The 18,808-nt window shown below is 46.8% G+C and overlaps 1 protein-coding gene across 3 annotated transcripts in view; it reads left to right on the top strand.

Moving 5' to 3' along the window:
- Nucleotides 1-18,808, top strand: part of KAT5 (lysine acetyltransferase 5) — a 62,521-nt gene that overhangs the window by 18,076 nt on the left and 25,637 nt on the right. For 2 of the 3 annotated variants that reach the window (XM_044269639.1, XM_044269641.1), the window contains exons 3-7: nucleotides 250-318; nucleotides 660-796; nucleotides 2,082-2,153; nucleotides 3,226-3,297; nucleotides 3,422-3,505. In XM_044269639.1, coding sequence (XP_044125574.1) covers nucleotides 250-318; nucleotides 660-796; nucleotides 2,082-2,153; nucleotides 3,226-3,297; nucleotides 3,422-3,505 — 434 coding nt within the window. The remainder of the gene's footprint in view (nucleotides 1-249; nucleotides 319-659; nucleotides 797-2,081; nucleotides 2,154-3,225; nucleotides 3,298-3,421; nucleotides 3,506-18,808) is intronic. The other variant, XM_044269640.1, reaches the window with a different exon arrangement.

Genomic DNA, 18,808 nt, shown 5'->3' with positions numbered 1-18,808 from the left:
AATGCCAGACTCGTGGACAGGTGTGGGGATGTTCTTCTAATCCTGGACAACTCTTCTAAGTATTAGTGGCTCCTTCTCTGGTTGTCTCTGGTCCACCAATCAGGTGAGGAACTACTATAATTGGCACAGAGCATCCCAATCGGCATATATAAGTGCCCACTAAATCACGTTATAGATGTAATAGTGAAACAAAGGAGTGACTGAGGGGTGTGCAGCATTAATGATATTTCTGTTTCCATTCATTTTCAGCATTGGCAGAAATCCTGAGCGTCAAAGACCTGTCTGCAAAGAAACTGTTCTATGTTCATTATATAGACTGTAAGTAGACACTATTGTTTTACAGTGATTGACGTAAGAAAGTGAGCCGCTCACTGTCCATCTTGTAAATGTGCAGCACATTAGATGAACATTAGCCAGTTGCAGCTGGACCATTTGAGATCTCCTATCCTTATGCAGAATGGGGCCTGTTGAATTTCAGCTACCTGATTGTTCTCACAGGAGATAAGCTGCCATTAAAGGTATCCGGCAGTGGCTTATTCTCCTCTCCCCAGTGAGAAAATGTGCATGCTCTACCTGCATAGAGGGTATTGGAGTAGTATACAGTAATATACATGTAAGATATATAGTTACTTGAAGAGTTCTGTCATTTGTTCCTCAAGTCAATAAACGACTGGATGAGTGGGTCACCTATGACCGCTTAGACTTGAAGAAGATTCAATTTCCAAAGAAAGAAGCCAAGACTCCAACAAAGAATGGGCTATCTGGATCAAGACCCAGCTCACCAGAGAGGGAAGTGGTGAGTAGCCAGGCCTCCCTTTCAGTATAACTAGGTTTGGAGTGTCAGTCATTGTTTGAAGTAAAAATACTGCCTGTAGTATTATGTGATTATATTTTTAACAATAAAAAAATAAAGTGAACATCACAAACATTACATCAAAGTAAAGTTTTTACTTCATGCAGTAGATCTCAATTTTTTTTTTTCTAGTGTATCTTGACTTTAAATGAAACTAGGAGAACATGGCTGCTTTCTTCCAGAAACGGCAGCACACCTGTGATATTGAAGGTTGCCTGCTCCTTTTATACTGATGGGCCAACAATATCTGATCTGCAGGGGTCTGACACCCAACACCCCTGTCGATCAGCTACTCTGGCACCAGAACTACACAGCTCCATCCAATGTGTAGGGCTCCATACTGGACTTTTAGTTTACTATTATTTGCTCATTCTGGGACTTTCTGATTCATTGGATTGCGCTGAGACTTTATGAATTGTAGACATCTTTTTCATTGTTATGAATGTTATTGGTGTTGCCATTTGTGTATAACAATAGGAATACTTGCATTCTACACACGTGTGTTTTGATTTTTAATATTGCCAGATCAAATTGACTGAATCTTGCTTTTTGTCGGGGTATGACTGCCTTTGGGATTTGCTCCATATACTGGAGTGCTGCTTTCATTATCTTTAACGGGAGCAGCATTGCAGTAACCAGATCTGTCCACAACACCATGGACTACTGTGTACTCCCAGTGCACGCAGTGGCGAACGCCCCATTTGACGCTGGTTTTGCGCTGGTGCATGTGTAGTAGTTAAACCTATGCCGTGCCCACAATGGGCATTGCAGTGTGCATGGCGAGGCGGTGCGCCGGTGCGGGATCTCTGCCAGACTGAAGGATGATGCAAAGGGCATAGGAGGGCGGGCAGAGGCTGGGGCTGGGAAACAATGAAAAAAGGCATTGCAGCCTGGGCTCCAACACAGTGAACGCCACCCCTGGGCACTTGCGAGTGCTTATTTGCATATGAATTAAACTTAGTTTTTTCCAGCTTCTGCGAGTCTAAAGAAAAAGACAAAGGTACCTTTACATTCATGTATAGGTGTGCTATAGGACAATGTAAGCACTGTGTATGGCCATATGCAGGTGACAGACTCCCTTTATGCAATTATGTGTTGGAAATCGCACTTATTCTAGAAATACTTTTATATTAACGGTTCTCCAGCCTTATCTGGGTAAAGCTTTATCATTGCTTAATGAAAAGTTGTGGAACTTTTTAATATACTTTGTTTCATATGACACTATTAGGACGGGTTCTCAACCACTGGATGTAAGCAAGAAGTTCTCCATCCGCTGACAGCAAGCAGAGATCTTGAAACGGTGAGGAACTAAATTTAAGTATAAGAGAAAGCTGCATGTAATTTCATTATACAGTGATTAGGCAATAATTCCATAATCACCATTTTAGTTATAACTAAATCAGTTTTTAATCACTGTAAAACTTGTACCTTTGGGACACCGTTTTTATAGAATAACACTTTAAAGTGTCATTTATATTTTTGCTTCACTTGGGGCTTACCCCCCCAATCCCCTGCATGTTGTACCCATTGAAAAAAATGATGCCTGCTCCCTGCCACTCTGTTCAGCAATCTTCTGGTCGCAGGGTTATAGACTTCTGGATGGATGGGGTCACCTGCACCACTGCAACCAATGACTGTCCTCATTGGGGACATGTACCCAAGCTTCATGTGACTGCTGGTTCATATTCTGCTTGGGAAGACGTTATGGTAGAGGCCAGCCATTATCTGCAGTGACACAGGTGACCCCATCTGTTACAAGTTGGGGACCGGAAGATCAACACGCTGATGGGAACTGTTGAGACCCAAAAGCTGGACAACTCCTCTAAGGTCATGCACATTAGCAGGACCAGCTGACCGTGATAATGTATATGGATGTGTCCTGACCCTCCACCAACTACAGATGCCAAATACATTTGTTATCAAGGAAGATAAGCAGCCACAAGACTCTGGCTGCTGCTTACTCGCCTCTCCCATTGTGAACACATGCCCTGCAAGTGTATGGGGGATGGGGCTTGGCACATTAGTTGTCAGCTGATCACGCATTTGGTATATGAGCATCTTTAGTTATACTAAATCTTTCCCCACATCACTTTATCAGTCTGCTCTGTAACACGTTGCCTGCAGATGGGGAATCAGTCTTAATATGTGTCTAGTTAACAGTGGCTGCCCTGGAAATCTGACCTATAACCCAGACAAGTGGTGACAGTGCTTATACCTGTCTATTGCACAACCTAATGACACAGGCAGATTCTGGGAAATGTTATAAGTGTATCTGCCATACCACATAGTAATGGTAAAGTATAAGCCATACATCTGGCCCTCCCACAACAGTGGGCAGGGGGTTATAAGCCTGTGCCATTCCTTTTCCACAGAGGAAGATTACAGAACTCATTCTACCTCCAGCTGCAGCCCCTGCGGGAGGAGGAAAATCTCTCCCTGTTCCAGTAAGATTTTGTCTCCCATACTTCCATTCATGTCTGTCTCCCTGCCTTCAGTATATTCCATATACAACATATTTTCTCATATCTTTTTTCACAAAATCTTTGCATGTCGCATTGCCTTTTCTAGCAGAAGCGGAAAGTAGAAGTTGTATCACCAGCAACACCAGTTCCACCAGCACCTGAAACCACACAAGCATCTGTATTCCCACAGGTAAAGGAATTGGCAGAAGGGTACTTTTAAGATTTCTTTTCTTGAACATTGACTCAAATTGATATTTGTGATTGTCAAATGTCAGTTAGGAATTGGCTTATTGCACAAGTGAGCGTTATCCAGGGCATAAATAGTGCTTTTTGCATTGGGCTACTTGAAGTACAGTGCTGTCTATGACATGATCTAGTTGTGCCATTTCTGGTGGCCACTTAAAGGCTATGTACACCTTTTGGAGTCAATTAATGATTGCATTTCACTTATTTTTGGCTAAAATCATATTTTTAATTGGTCTTTATTAAAAATAATGAGCTGTTCAGTCACAAAGGGTTAGGCTACTTTTACACTGGCGTTTTGGCTTTCCGTTTGTGAGATCCGTTCAGGGCTCTCACAAGCGGTCCAAAACGGATCAGTTTTGCCCTAATGCATACTGAATGGAAAAGGATCCGTTCAAAATGCATTAGTGTGCCTCCGTTCCGTCTCCCTTCCGCTTTAGAGGCGGACACCAAAACGCTGCCTGCAGCGTTTCTATGGCACAAAAACAGATCCATCCTCCATTGACTTTCAATGGTGTTCAAGATGCATCAGTCTTGGCTATGTTAAAGATAATACAAACTGATCCGTTCTGAATGGATGCAGACGTTTGTATTATCTGAACAGATCCGTCTGTGCAGATCCATGATGGATCCGCACCAAACGCGAGTGTGAAAGTAGCCTTTCTAACTGTGTGACTGGTACTTTCACTTTGTGCCATCATCTAATAAGCCTTATCTCTAAACTACTGAGAGGTCATAAACACTTATTTAAGCCACTTCTTAAGATTGACCTTTTAATGAGCGTTTATAGTGTGAAAGAGCACAGACCAGAAAAGACAAAAAATGTAGGCAGTAGAAGGCTGCCTAAACATACCCTTAGAGTTGGGCGAACCTGCCTTTTTTGGCAGGTTCGGGTTTTAAGTAAATTACGTAATGGATTCCGTTCTCATGGAATCCATAACGTAATTCAATGCTGGTATGCCAAACGGAATGCCATCATAATACAAGTGTATGACCAGAAGAACCCTCGGTGCTGGCCATACACTTGTATTATGCGGCATGCTGGCATTGAATTGCGTGACTGATTCCGTGCGAACGGAATCCATTACGTAATTCACTTAAAGGGAACCTGTCACCGGGATTTTGTGTATAGAGCTGAGGACATGGGTTGCTATATCGCCACTAGCACATCCGCAATACCCAGTCCCCATAGCTCTGTGTGCTTTTATTGTGTAAAAAAAAAAAAAACGATTTGATACATATGCAAATTACCTGAGATGAGTCCTGTATGTGAGATGAGTCAGGGACAGGACTCATCTTCAGGTTACTTTGCATATGTATCAAATCCGTTCTTTTACACAATAAAAGCACACAGAGCTATGGGGACTGGGTATTGCGGATGTGCTAGCGGCCATCTAGCAATCCATGGCCTCAGCTCTATACACAAAATCCTGCTGAGAGGTTCCCTTTAAACCCCGAACTCGAAAAGGTAGGTTCATTCAACTACCTTTTATTGGTAGCTTTATTTGCTGAATCACTGTGAAAATGAGCTTTTCGCCTGGCACAAGTTGCTTTGGCAATTGCTCTAAAGATGGTCCCTCACATTGAAGTACCCTCAGCAGTAAGCTGCCTTACAACCTTTTTTCTCTGCTGTAGGTGAGTGTAGTAAAGTAACTTACTGCAGAGAGCAATTCAGTGTGAAGTACCAACTTGGGAGCTCCTGCAAGAACAGTTTATGCTAGACTATAAGTTTTTTTGCATGCTGATGCTGCTATTAACCTCTTAAAGACACATGACAATTCAGCACAGCTGTGTGACCCCAGACCCCCCCAACTTTTTTGGGGTGCATTTTTATTTATTTATTTGTACGCTGACTGTGGCCTGCACTCTTAGCGTCCGGCCACTGTTAGCGTATTGTACACCCCACCACTGATCAACTTAGGACGGTTGATCAGCGGTTTAGATTTTTTTTCAAATTTTTTGCCCCCCTTTTTTTTTTTTTTGTTTTAGGGTGAGTTCGCAAACACCCGTGCCCCCACACACACACGCACACCAAATAAAGATTTACACACACGTACATACACACTCAGACACACACTCCACTATGGCCCGCCGGACGTTCTCGGCCGAGGAGGCATACGCCCAGCTTGCCTCCGACTCCGAGAGTCCCAGTGAGGACGAGGATGACCCCACATTACTGTTGTCATCTGCGTCCTCCTCATCTAGCGATGATGATGAGCCCTCAAGGCGGCGGAGACAGGGGACCGCCATGTTGGGGACCCTGTGGCCCACACTAGTATGAGCAGCTCTGGGGCTTGTACTAGTTTTCCGGCCCACCAGTTAAATCCACCGGAGCACCCTACCGGTGAACTAGTCTGGTGTAGCCCAGAGCGATACGAGCCTGTGATTCCTGATTTTGTAGGCCAATCAGGAATCCAGATTTCCACAGTGGGCTACACTGAATATTAGAATATTTACAATTGTGCCTGCGCTGTCGCTTTTGGGTTTTCTCTAAGTGCACTAAGGCAGATAGAGCCGCTGCTAGGTACCTGATTGGATGACGGCTGCTCCGGTCCAAGGTGGTAGAGACAGTAATGGGAGTGAACAAGTTAAAGTTAATGTCTGCATTATTGAGATAATGCAGCATGTCCCCCCCCCCCCCCCCGAGGTGATCCTGCCTATGACCGGCTGTATAAGATACGGCCGGTCATCGATCACTTTGGGGCCAAATTCAGGCCGGAGTACCTCAGGAACTGTAGGCGCCCGGATTGTCCCTGGCCAACACTTTCCAGGTGTGGTCCCCCATACTGGAAAGAAGGGACGAACCCAAAAAAGGTGCAGAGTGTGTCACAGGAGGGGGATACGGAAGGACACCACAACTCAATGTGACACGTGCCCCTATCATCCAGGCCTCTGCATTATTGGTTGCTTCAGGAGGTATCACACTTCCATGGAGTACTAAATTTCTATCCCAATTTAGCACTGACATCGGATAAAAAAAATGGTTCTCAGACTTGAGACAAAAAAAATTTTGTATCAAAAAGGATAATATTATCAAAAACCTAAATAAATGTAAAAAAAATATCCCATGACCTAACCCCCCAGATTAACACGGTGAAAAAAAACGGGCCAAACCCGCTATTTTTGGCACTTTTCCATTTCAATCTGTTTTTTCCGGTAACAAAACAAGGGTTAACAACCAAACAAAAGTTCATATTTATTACCCTAATACTGCACTTTACAGAAATGCCACATTTGTGGTCGTAAACTGCTGTATCAGTAAAAGGAAGACCGCAAAAAGAAAGGACCGACATGGTTTCTGGAAGGCCGATTTTTGATGGCCTTTTTTATTGACACCATGTCCCTTTTGAAGCCCCCCTGATGCCCCCCTAGAGTAAAAACTCCCTAAAAGTGACCCCATCTAAGAAACTACACCCCTCAAGGTATTCAAAACTGATTATACTAACTTTATTAACCCTTTAGGTGTTCCTCAACAGTTAATGGCAAATGGAGATGAAATATTATTTTTTCGCTGTCTGGTTCTTCACTGGGTAGGCTTCTGGCCATCCAAAGAACATGTCTACAACCACCAAAGCATAATGGAACCCCTGTGCAATGGGCATTTGGATGTGGTCGATTTGGATCCTTTGGAAAGGGTACAAGGGTTTTGCTGGGCACTTTGTGGGAACCTTCTCCAGCTTCCCTGGATTGCATTTGGCACAGACCATGCAGCTGTTCACATATCGAGAGGTGTAAGTGGAGATGGCGGGTGCAAACCATATGGTGGATATGAGATTGTTCATGGCTGTCTTCCCTAGATGTGTGGGTCCATGGGCCTAACCGACTACATTTGGCTATAAACTTCTCGGTAGGCACAGGAGGTGGCCTAATCTCCATATTCGATCATCTGGGCCAGCATCTTTTCGAGCCCACACCTCATACTCATCATCTGTAGCCTCACGTTGTCTGTCTTCCAAGATCTCCTTAGTGAGGAAGAATCCCTTTGGAATTCCACCGTCTTTCCTGGCCACTTTACCCGGAGCGAAAGCCATTATGGTGCTGAGATCCTTCATTTCCCTCACTGCCGCTTCTTTAGCTGCCTTGTCTGCTAGAGCATTCCCCTGGGCCTCTGGAGTTTCCGCTTTTGAATAGGCTTTGATCTTCAAAATTGCAGCTTGTATGGGGAGGCTCAGAGCTTCCATCAGGGCCTGCACAGCTTCTGCATTCTTCACAGGTGTGCCTCCTGCTGTCAGAAACTTCCTGCTTTTCTATATTGGTCCAGAGTCATGGGCTACTCCAAAAGCATAACGTGAATCAGTATAGATGTTTGCAGTTTTCCCTTATGCCATCTTGCAAGCCTCAGTCAGAGCTATTAATTCAGCCTCCTGTGCTGATTTATCCGGTGGAAGGGGTTGTTGCTGTAATACTGTTTCCATTGAGGTAACTGCATATCCTGTGTGGAATTTTCCTGTTTCATCTGCGTATCTAGATCCATCCACAAACAGTGTCAAGTCCGGGTCCAGAATAGGAGTTTCTTTGATGTTCCATAGGGGCTCAGTTTCTTGTTCAATTAATTGTAGGCAGCCATGGGCTTTCCTGTTATAAAACTCATCATCTGAGTATGTGGCATCGATGTTGTCGTCCTTCCCTTCTTGAGACCCCCCTTGAGAGAAAGGAAGGAGTGAAGCTGGATTGAGGACATGGCATCTGCCGATAGTGACCGTATATGGAAGTAAGAGAGAACACTGCATTCTGAGATGTCTAGCTGCAGACAAGTGTTTTGGCTGAGTCTGCTGAAGGATGGCTGATATGTCATGAGGGGCCAGGATTTGAAGTGAATGACCCAGGACAACATCAGTCGTTTTGTCCAATAGCAAGTGACATGCATAAATGGCTCAGATACATGATGGACTTCCTCTGGCCACTGGGTCAAGTCTGGCCGAGTAGTAGCCCAGAGGGCGACTGCGGCCTCTAGGTAGTTGGGTTAGCACACCTGTGGCATATCCTTGACGTTCCATGACGTAGAGTCTAAATGGTAAGTTGTAGTTCGGGAGGCCCAAGGCTGGAGAGGATATGGCTGCTTGTTTTAATAGTTCAAAGCATTGTTTGGCCTCAGAGGTGAGGTAGAAAGGCTGAGTAGGAACACAATCGTACAAGGACTGCATGAGGATTGAAGCATCCAGAATCCATGGTCGACAGTATGAGATGAGTCCTAGAAAGGCTTGAAGTTGTTTTGGTGTTGTAGGTTCAGTCATCTTCATAACCCGATAGCCTCTCCGACTTGTGGATCTGTCTTGCCCCCTTATGGCTACCTTAGGCTACTTTCACACTAGCGTTCAGAGCGGATCTGTTCTGAACGGATCCGCTCATATAATGCAGACGGTGGCTCCGTTCAGAACGGATCTGTCTGCATTATATTGTATAAAATTTTCTAAGTGTGAAAGTAGCCTGAGCGGATCCGTCCAGACTTTTACATTGAAAGTCAATGGTGGACGGATCCGTTTGAAGTCATCTTCAAACGGATCCGTCCCCATTGACTTACATTGTAAGTCTGGACGGATCCGCACGGCCAGGCGGACGCCCGAACGCTGCAAGCAGCGTTCAGGTGTCCGCCTGCTGAACGGAGCGGAGGCTGAACGCCGCCAGACTGATGCATTCTGAGCGGATCCGCGTCCACTCAGAATGCATTAGGGCTGGACGGAAGCGTTTGGGGTCTGCTTGTGAGCCCCTTCAAACGGAGCTCACAAGTGGACAGCCGAACGCTAGTGTGAAAGTAGCCTTATGCCGTAGTTTCCAAAATGGGGACACTTTTAGGGAGTTTCTACTCCAGGGGTGCATCAGGGAGGTTGAAACAGGACACGGTGTAAATAAACCGGTCCATAAAAATCAGCCTTCCAAAAACCAAACGGTGCACCTTTCACTCTATGCCCCGCTGTGTGGCCGTACAGTAGTTTACGGCCACATATCGGGCATTTCTGTAAACGGCAGAGTCAGGGCAATAAAGATACAGGGCCAGATTTATCACGACTCTGACCGCTCACTCCACTTTCACATATGGCTAAAGTCAGTTTTAGCCAAGTCAGATTTATGATCGGCCTTTTAAGACTGTAATAAATGTGGTTTGACGGTAGCAGTTTATCCGTCAGTAAGCAGCTTTACAAAAGTCGCACATCTTTATGAAAAAGTCGCACGTTTTATGAAAAAGTCGCATGTTCTATTAAAAAGTCTCATAAGATAAGCATGGTCCTCACTGGAGTGAAATTGCGACTTTTTTGCGACTTTTTAAAAAAGTCCCAATAGTAAATCTGTCTAGAGATTCATTTACATAAGAAAACACGCCCACTTTCAGAAAACTGGCGAGCATAGTGCAGAGCAGAAAAAAGTCGCAAATTTGTGCGCAGTTTTAGCCTTTGGGACTTTTTTGAGACTTTTTCACTCCATTATTCTGACCTGAGCTAATGATAAATCTGGCCCACAGTCTTGTTTGGCTGTTAACCCTTGCTTTGTTAGTGGAAAATTTCATCCCCATTTGCCAATAACTCTTGTGCAACACCTAAAGGGTTAATAACGTATGTAAAATCAGTTTTGAATACCTTGAGGGGTGTAGTTTCTTAGATGGGGTCATTTTTGGGTGGTTTCTATTATGTAAGCCTCGCAAAGTGACTTCAGACCTGTAGTGGTACCTAAAAATTGTTTTTTTGTAAATATCTGAAAAATTTCAAGATTTGCTTCTAAACTTCTAAGCCTTGTAACATCCCCAAAAAATAAAATATAATTCCCAAAATAATTCAAACATGAAGTAGACATATGGGGAATGTAGTCGTCACAATTTTTGGGGGTATTACTATGTATTACAGAAGTAGAGAAACTGAAACTTTGAAATTTGCTAATTTTTGGTAAATTTGGTATTTTTTTTATACAAAAAATAATTTTTTTACTTCATTTTACCAGTGTCATGAAGTACAATATGTGAAGAAAAAACAATCTCGGAATGTCCTGGATAATTTTTTACATTTTACAATTCTGCACTACACTACTTTCACTGTTTATTGGTCATACAACTTACCACCCAAATGAATTTTACCTCCTTTTCTTCTCACTAATAGAGCTTTCATTTGGTGGTATTTCATTGCTGCTGACATTTTTACTTTTTTTGTTATTAATAGAAATTTACCAATTTTTATTTTTTGCAAAAAAGATTACATTTTTCACTTTGTTGTAAATTTTTTATTTTTTATTTAAACTACATTTCTATATAAATTTTCTCTAAATCTATTGGTCTACATGTCTTTGATAAAAAAAAATGGTTTGGGTAAAAGTTATAGCGTTTACAAATTATGGTACAAAAATTTGAATTTCCGCATTTTGAAGCAGCTCTGACTTTCTGAGCACCTGTCATGTTTCCTGAGGTTCTACAATGCCCAGACAGTAGAAAAACCCCACAAATGACCCCATTTCGGAAAGTAGACACCCTAAGGTATTCACTGATGGGCATAGTGAGTTCATAGAACTTTTTATTTTTTGTCACAAGTTAGTGGAAAATGATTATATATATATATATATATATTTTTTTTTCTTACAAAGTCTCATATTCCACTAACTTGTGACAAAAAATGAAAACTTCCATGAACGCACTATGCCCATTGCGAAATACCTTGGGGTAGTTATACTGCCTTGGCATTTTAGGGGCCCTAATGCGTGAGAAGCAGTTTGAAATTCAAATGTGTAAAATAATGTCCTGTGAAATCCTAAAGGTGCTCTTTAGAATTTGTGCCCCTTTGCCCACTTAGGGTGCAAAAAAGTGTCTCACATGTGGTATCGCCGTACTCAGGAGAAGTTGGGCAATGTGTTTTGGGGTGTCTTTTTACATATACCCATTCTGGGTGAAATAGCTCTCTAAAAGTCAACTTTTCAAAAAAAAAAATTATACAAAGTTGTCATTTTAGAGAGATATTTCTCTCACCCAGCATGGGTATATGTAAAAAAAAGACCCCAAAACACATTGCCCAACTTCTCCTGAGTACGGCGATACCACATGTGTGACACTTTTTTGCAGCCAAGATGTGCAAAGGGGCCCAATTTCCAATGAGTACTTTCAGGATTTCACAGGGCATTTTTACAAATTTGGATTCCAAACTACTTCTCAAGCATTAGGGCCCCTAAAATGCCAGGGCACTATAACTACCTCACAAGTGACCCCATTTTGGAAAGAAGACACCCTAAGGTATTCGCTGATGGGCATAGTAATTTCATAGAAGTTTTTATTTTTTGCCACAAGTTAGTGGAAAATGATGATTTTTGTTTTTATAAGAGAAAAACAAAGTCTCATTCCACTAACTTGTGACAAAAAAATAAAAACTTCCATGAACTCACTATGCCCATCACGAAAAACCTCGGGGTGTCGTCTTTCCAAAATGGGGTCACTTGTGGGGTATTTATACTGCCTTGGCATTTTAGGGGCCCTAATGCATGAGAAGTAGTTTGAAATCCAAATGTGTGAAAAATGCCCTGTGAAATCCTAAAGGTGCTCTTTAGAATTTGTGCCCCTTTGCCCAGCTAGGCTGCAAAAAACTGTCACACGTGGTATCGCCGTACTCAGAAGAAGTAGGGCAACGTGTTTTGGGGTGTATTTTTACATATACCCATGCTAGGTGAGAGAAATATCTCTAATAGTCAACTTTTCACATTGTATAAAAAAAAAAAAAGTGAAAAGTTGACTATTAGAGATATTTCTCTCACCTAGCATGGGTATATGTAAAAAGACCCCCCCCCCCCCCCCCCCCAAAAAACACATTGCCCAACTTCTCCTGAGTACGGCGATGCCACATGTGTGACACTTTTTTGCAGCCTAGGTGCGCAAAGGAGCACAAATTCCTTTTAGGAGGGCATTTTTACAAATTTGGATTCCAAACTACTTCTCACGCTTTAGGGCCCCTAAAATGCCAGGGCACATGTGACCCCATTTTGGAAAGAACAAGACACCCCAAGGTATTTCGTGATGGGCATAGTGAGTTCATGGAAGTTTTTATTTTTTGTCACAAGTTAGTGGAATATGAAACATTGTAAGAAAAAAAACCCACAAAAAAACCCATCATTTTCCGCTAACTTGTGACAAAAAATAAAAACTTCTATGAACTCACTATGCCCATCAGCAAAGACCTTAGGGTGTCTTCTTTCCATAATGGGGTCATTTGTAGGGTGTTTGTACTGCCCTGACATTTGAGGGTCTCCGCAATCATTACATGTATGGCCAGCATTAGGAGTTTCTGCTATTCTCCTTTATATTGAGCATACAGATAATGAGTTTTTTTTTTTTTTTTCTGTTCAGCCTCTTCGCTGAAAGAAAAATGAACGGCACAGATTTCTTCATTCGCATCGATCAATGTGGATGAAAAAATATCTGCCCCCCCAAAAAAAGAGGGGAAAGGCGTCTGCCAGGACATAGGAGCTCCGCCCAGCATCCATACCCACTTAGCTCGTATGTCCTGGCAAACCCGATTTCTCCATTCACGTCAATCGATGTGGATGAATAAATCATTGCCGTTATTTATATATATATTTACACACAAAGTGTTTGCCAAAGCATATGAACACCACCGCCCCTCAGCTCATAATCCTCGGCAAACATATCTTTTTTTACTGCAGAGGAGAAATCTCGTCTTGCAGCGCCGCATACACCGACTTTTGTGTAATCTGACAGCAGCGCAATGCTTCTGACAGAATGCACATCAGTGCTGCAGCTGGTCAATCAGTTGGTCCACCTAGAAGGTAAAAAAAAAAAAGAAAAAACCAGGCTGCAACGCAATAAATTTATTAACATGAACTTTATAAGAACATTTGGAAACAGAACATTAACTTTTTTGCTTACCGGTAGATTTTTTTTTTTTTGTTTTGCTTTTTTTTTACCTTTTTATAGGACAAACCTCTCCTTTCCCCATGGGACAATATGCTAAGTGTACCTGTTTGTGGTAGTTCCGGAAACACTCCCCTAAGCATAGGGCAGGGTGGTCAAGACAGAAATAGCGGGTGTAACGCCTTATTCCACTCCTGCTACAGACACAAAATTTTTTCGGGGTGGCGGTTTGTTTCAGGTACCGGCAACGACATTGGGGAAATGTCGCTCGTGTAGATGGCTCGCTACACTGGTGGTTGGAGCCACGGAACCTCCTGGATACAGGAGGTTCTCGATGATCTCTTCCTGAAATTTGAGGAAGGATCTTGTTCTCCCAGCCTTACTGTAGAGAACAGTAAGGCTGGGAGAACCCCCCTTGGAGTGTCTGCCACCGTCTTTGGACGTTTCCTGGCTACCTCCCATCCCCCCACAGAAGAAAAGTGGATCCAGGCTCAACATGTCAGCTCTGGGACACCTGCTGCCTACCCTCCACCAGAGCACTGTTCTCCTAGATTGGAGTCAGAAGTCTGAGGAGGTGCATCCCTGCTGGTCTGGACATCGAGAGAGCATGCTGAACAGATAAGTATTGCCCATTCCCTCCCCCTCCCTCTGTCTCATTTTGTCTGTGGCTCTTCTTGGGGCCGACCTGGGTGAGCTTGAGAAGGATCCTGATGGGGGGGCATTTTCCTTTGGGGACATCTTGGGCTCTGGAGGGGGGGGTTGGAGAACTGGCAGTCCTCTTCCCCTTTAAACTACGCCTCGACCGTTACAACAGGGGGGAACTGCGGAGCGGGGACTCGGCGCCCATAGCGCTTCTCATGTACTTCAGGCCGGCAGGCCGCTCCTCCCTGGCTTCCATCAACCCCTGCTGCGCCGCGTGAAGGGCGACGGGGTGTTTTTCAAAACGCGCGCGCTTATTTCGCGCCATGATGACGCATTCGGGGGGGGGGGGCGGAGCCTTGGCATGCCGCTCTGACTCTCCTTACACCGGAGACTCTGTTAGCTCGCAGCCGTGCAGCTCCTCACCTCTCTACACCGGAGACTTCTGCTAGCGTTGCCTGGGTGGTAGGATTTCAGCTTGCCCTGCTCCTGATCTTTGCAGCAACTGGTAGGAGATCTTTTACTGTTGGGTTTCCATCATGCCAAAACCTGGGGCCCTTAAGTCTGCCAAGGCCTCCTCTCAGGCTCCTTTGGGGTCATGCAAGGTGTGCCTTCTGCCTTTTTCTGCCTCTGGTACCTGTGACTCGTGCCCTGCTCCTAGACAGGATCAGCCTCCTTCTCTTGCTCAGCCCAGTCCTCCCTCTGCCCCTGCGGAACAGGCGGTACCCGCCTGGGCTTCCGCCATGTCTAGTGCAGCAGCGGATCTGGCCCTAGTTGCCAAGGTAGCCATGTCCTTCATGGAGCGTATGGCAGCTACTACTCCAGTAGCGTCCACCGCTCCATCTCCTCTCAGTGATTCTCACAGGGGGCGTCTGACGTCTAAGAGGCAGCGTGAGCGGCAGCATTCCTCGTTGGATGACTCCGCTTCTCCCCCCGCCTTGAGGCATGCCCGGTTGACTCTCCCTCTCGTGGGGAGCGCAAATCCGAAGGGGAATTGTCCGGATCGGACGAGGTCATGGAGCGGGAACCCCTGCCTAAGCTTTCCACCATGGTATCCGAATTGGTGGAGGCTGTCCGTGACACTTTTAATATCCAAGGAGATTCCACTCCCTCCACTAGTCGGGAGTTCTCCCTTTTTCCGCCTAAAAAGCCGGAGTCCGCGGTGTTCCCCGTTCATGAGGAATTCACAGCGGTCATATCAAAGGCTTGGGACCGCCCAAATCAGAAATTTTCGGCCACCAAGCGCATGGATACTCTTTACCCTTTCCCCTCTGACTCGGTGGAAAAGTGGACTTCTTCCCCTAAGGTAGATCCTCTGGTGGCCAGGTTAGCCAAGAACACGGCCCTTCCCGTCCTAGACGGTTCCTCCCTGCAGGATGCGGTGGACAGACGCCTGGATTCACTTTCCAAGTCCATCTTTTCCCTGGCGGGCGCTTCCCTGCGTCCGGACCTTTGCGTCGGCTTGGGTTGCCAGAGCCCTTACGGCGTGGTTGCGGCGCCACCACCAGGATCTGACGGAGCAGGACGCCCCTGCAGACACTCTGGATTTTATCCTCAAAATGTCTCAGGCTTCTAAATATCTCTGTGAAGCTTCAATGGATATCGGTTCCCTCTTTGCCCGTATTTCGGCCCTCTCGGTCATTCAGCGCAGAGAGGTTTGGTTGAAGGTGTGGGATGCTGATGCTTCTTCCAAGCGTTCCCTCGCTAACCTTCCCTTTGAAGGATCCAGGCTCTTTGGGGCCCAGTTGGACGAATTCATTTCTGCTGCAATGGGGGGCAAGAGTACTCATCTGCCTCAACCCAGATCCAAACGGCCCTTTCGATCTCGGGCTTCAGGGTTCCGGGTCCAGTCCTTTCGTCGTTTCTCCACTGCCAGGACGTCTTTGTCCTCGTCAGCTGGGGGATCCCAGGACTCCCGCAAAAAGCCTTTCTTCAAACCCCAGCCCTCTTGGCGACCACGGGCACAGTCAGCCCGTCCTCCTGCTCCCAAGCAGCCCTCCGCATGAAGGGCTGCCCCCACCCCTCGTGGTGGGGGGCCGTTTGCTCTCCTTTCAACAGGTCTGGAGGGCTCACGTTCAGGACGCCTGGGCTCTGGAGATTGTGACGTCCGGTTACAAATTGGAGTTCGGGTCCAGCCCGCCGGAACGTTTTTTCCCGTCTCGCATTCCGGGGGATCCAGCCAGGGCCTCGGACCTCCTTTTGGCGGTCTCCTCTGTTCTGGACCGGGGTGTCATTTTGTCCCGTTCCCCTGGAGGAACAGGGAACAGGTTTTTACTCAAACCTGTTCGTCGTTCCGAAGAAGGAGGGGTCGGTGCGTCCGATCCTGGATCTGAAGCTTCTCAACAAGTTTCTATGGGTGCGGAAGTTTCGCATGGAGTCCCTTCCCTCCGTTATTGCTTCTCTGCTTCCAGGGGAATTTCTCGTGTCTGTGGACATTCAAGACGCCTACTTACACGTCCCGATTGCGAAGTCTCACCATCGCTTTCTGCGTTTTGCCATCTGGGGTCGTCATTACCAGTTCGCCGCCCTGCCTTTTGGGTTGGCGACCACCCCTCGTGTTTTTACCAAGGTTTTGGCGCCTCTCATGGCGCTTCTTCGCACCAGGGGCATCTCGTTGTTGCCCTACCTGGACGACATCTTGATAAAAGCCCCGTCTCTTTCACAGGCCGAGGACAGCTCCGAATCACCGTTCAATCTCTAGAACGGTTCGGGTGGCTGATCAATCTACCCAAATCCTCTCTGCGCCCTTCCCAGAGACTCTCCTTCCTGGGGATGGTTTTGGACACCTCGAGTTCTCGGGTGTTTCTTCCGGATTCCAAGTCCTCTCAGATTCGGCGGGCGGTGTCGCTCCTTCTACAAGCTCCGTGTCCCACCATTCGGGAGTGCATGCAGGTTCTGGGCCTTATGGTCGCCTCCTTCGAGGCGATTCCGTATGCCCAATTCCACACTCGACCGTTACAACAGTGGATTCTTGCCCTCTGGGACAAGACCTCTCGGGGTCTGGACGCTCCCGTCCGCCTGTCCCGGCAAGTTCGAATGTCTCTTTCCCTTGGTGGCAGGCCTCCCTGAACCTCTCATCAGGGAGGTCCTTCCTTCCGTTCTCCTGGACGATAGTCACCACCGATGCCAGCCTCATCGGTTGGGGAGGCGTTCTCCGGAACCTCACAGTTCAGGGGGTCAGATCGACGGAGGAATCCCGTCTACCGATAAACGTTTTGGATATGAGGGCGATCTTCAACTCCCTCTCCCACTGGACTTCCCTCCTTGCAGCTCGGCCGGTGCGTGTTCAGTCGGACAATGCCACAGCTGTGGCCTACGTCAATCATCAGGGCGGAACCCGCAGTCGGGCAGTGATGCGGGAAGTGGCGAGGATCCTCCTATGGGCGGAGTCTCATGTTCCAGTGTTGTCGGCGGTGTACATTCCGGGCGTCGACAACTGGACGGCGGATTTTCTGAGCCGCACCAAGGTGGATCCGGGAGAGTGGTCTCTACATCCGGAGGTGTTCGAGGACATATGCCGCCGATGGGGCCGTCCGGACGTGGATTTAATGGCGTCCCGGCTAAACAACAAGGTGCCGGTGTTTCTGGCCCGCACTCGAGACCCGAGGGCGTGCGGAGTGGGCGCGCTGGTGTCTCCTTGGCAGCAATTCGGCCTCCTCTATGTCTTCCCTCCACTTCCTTTGTTACCGAAGGTGCTGCGCAAGATCGAGGCGGAGGGTATACCGGCCATTCTCATCGCTCCGGATTGGCCTCACCGCGCCTGGTTCTCCAACGTCGTCCGAATGCTGGCGGACGTTCTGTGGCCTCTTCCCGACAGAGGGGATCTTCTATCTCAGGGACCGCTCTTCCACCAGAATTCACGTCAGTTGCGTTTAACGGCGTGGCTATTGAGACCTACATCCTGAAGAAGAGAGGCTTCTCTGATGCAGTGGTGAGAACCTTGATCAGAGCTTGGAAACCGGCTTCTTCGCGGATCTATTATCGCACCTGGAGGGCCTATCTAACCTTTTGTGAGAAGTCGGGTTTTCCGCCACTTCGTTTCTCTGTCCTGGTGGTGCTGGCCTTTCTACAGTCCGGCCTTGAGGTAGGGCTGTCGCTCAGTTCTTTGAAGGGTCAGGTTTCGGCCTTGCCCCCCTGGGATCTTAACTTGGTCCTGCGCGCCCTTCAGGAGGCGCCTTTTGAGCCTCTGAGAGAGGTCTCCCTAGTCTTCCTCACCTGGAAGGTGGTTTTTCTGGTGGCCATTACTTCCATCAGGAGGGTTTCAGAGCTTGCCGCACTTTCCTGTCAGGAGCCTTTTCTGGTCTTCACCAGGATAAGGTGGTGCTACGGCCGGTTCCTTCTTTTTTGCCCAAGGTGGTTTCTCCGTTCCACCTTTAACGAGGATCTTGTCCTGCCCTCTTTTTGTCCTTCTCTGGCGAACCCCAAGGAATGTGCTCTCTACTCCCTGGACGTCGTCAGGGCCCTGAAAGTGTATCTGGGGGTTACCGCCTTCTTTTGTCGTTCGGACTCCCTTATTGTGATTGCCGAGGGGTCTCGTAAGGGTCTGGCGGCTTCCAAGGTTACTGTGGCGCGGTGGATCCGTTCCGCTATTGCTGCGGCCTATCGCGCTCATGGTCAGGTTCCCCCGTCGCGGATTACCGCTCACTCCCCAAGGGCAGTGGGAGCTTCCTGGGCCAGACGCAATCGCGCCTCCGCCTCCCAGTTGTGTAAGGCTGCCACTTGATCATCTTTGCAATCTTTGCATACGTTCACAAAGTTTTATCAGTTGCACTCGCTGGC

The sequence above is a fragment of the Bufo gargarizans genome, chromosome 10 (assembly GCF_014858855.1).
Source record: "Bufo gargarizans isolate SCDJY-AF-19 chromosome 10, ASM1485885v1, whole genome shotgun sequence".
In the NCBI taxonomy this organism is placed as follows: domain Eukaryota; kingdom Metazoa; phylum Chordata; class Amphibia; order Anura; family Bufonidae; genus Bufo; species Bufo gargarizans.
Note: the sequence above shows the minus strand (reverse complement) of the source record. Positions and strands in the feature narration are given on the sequence as shown.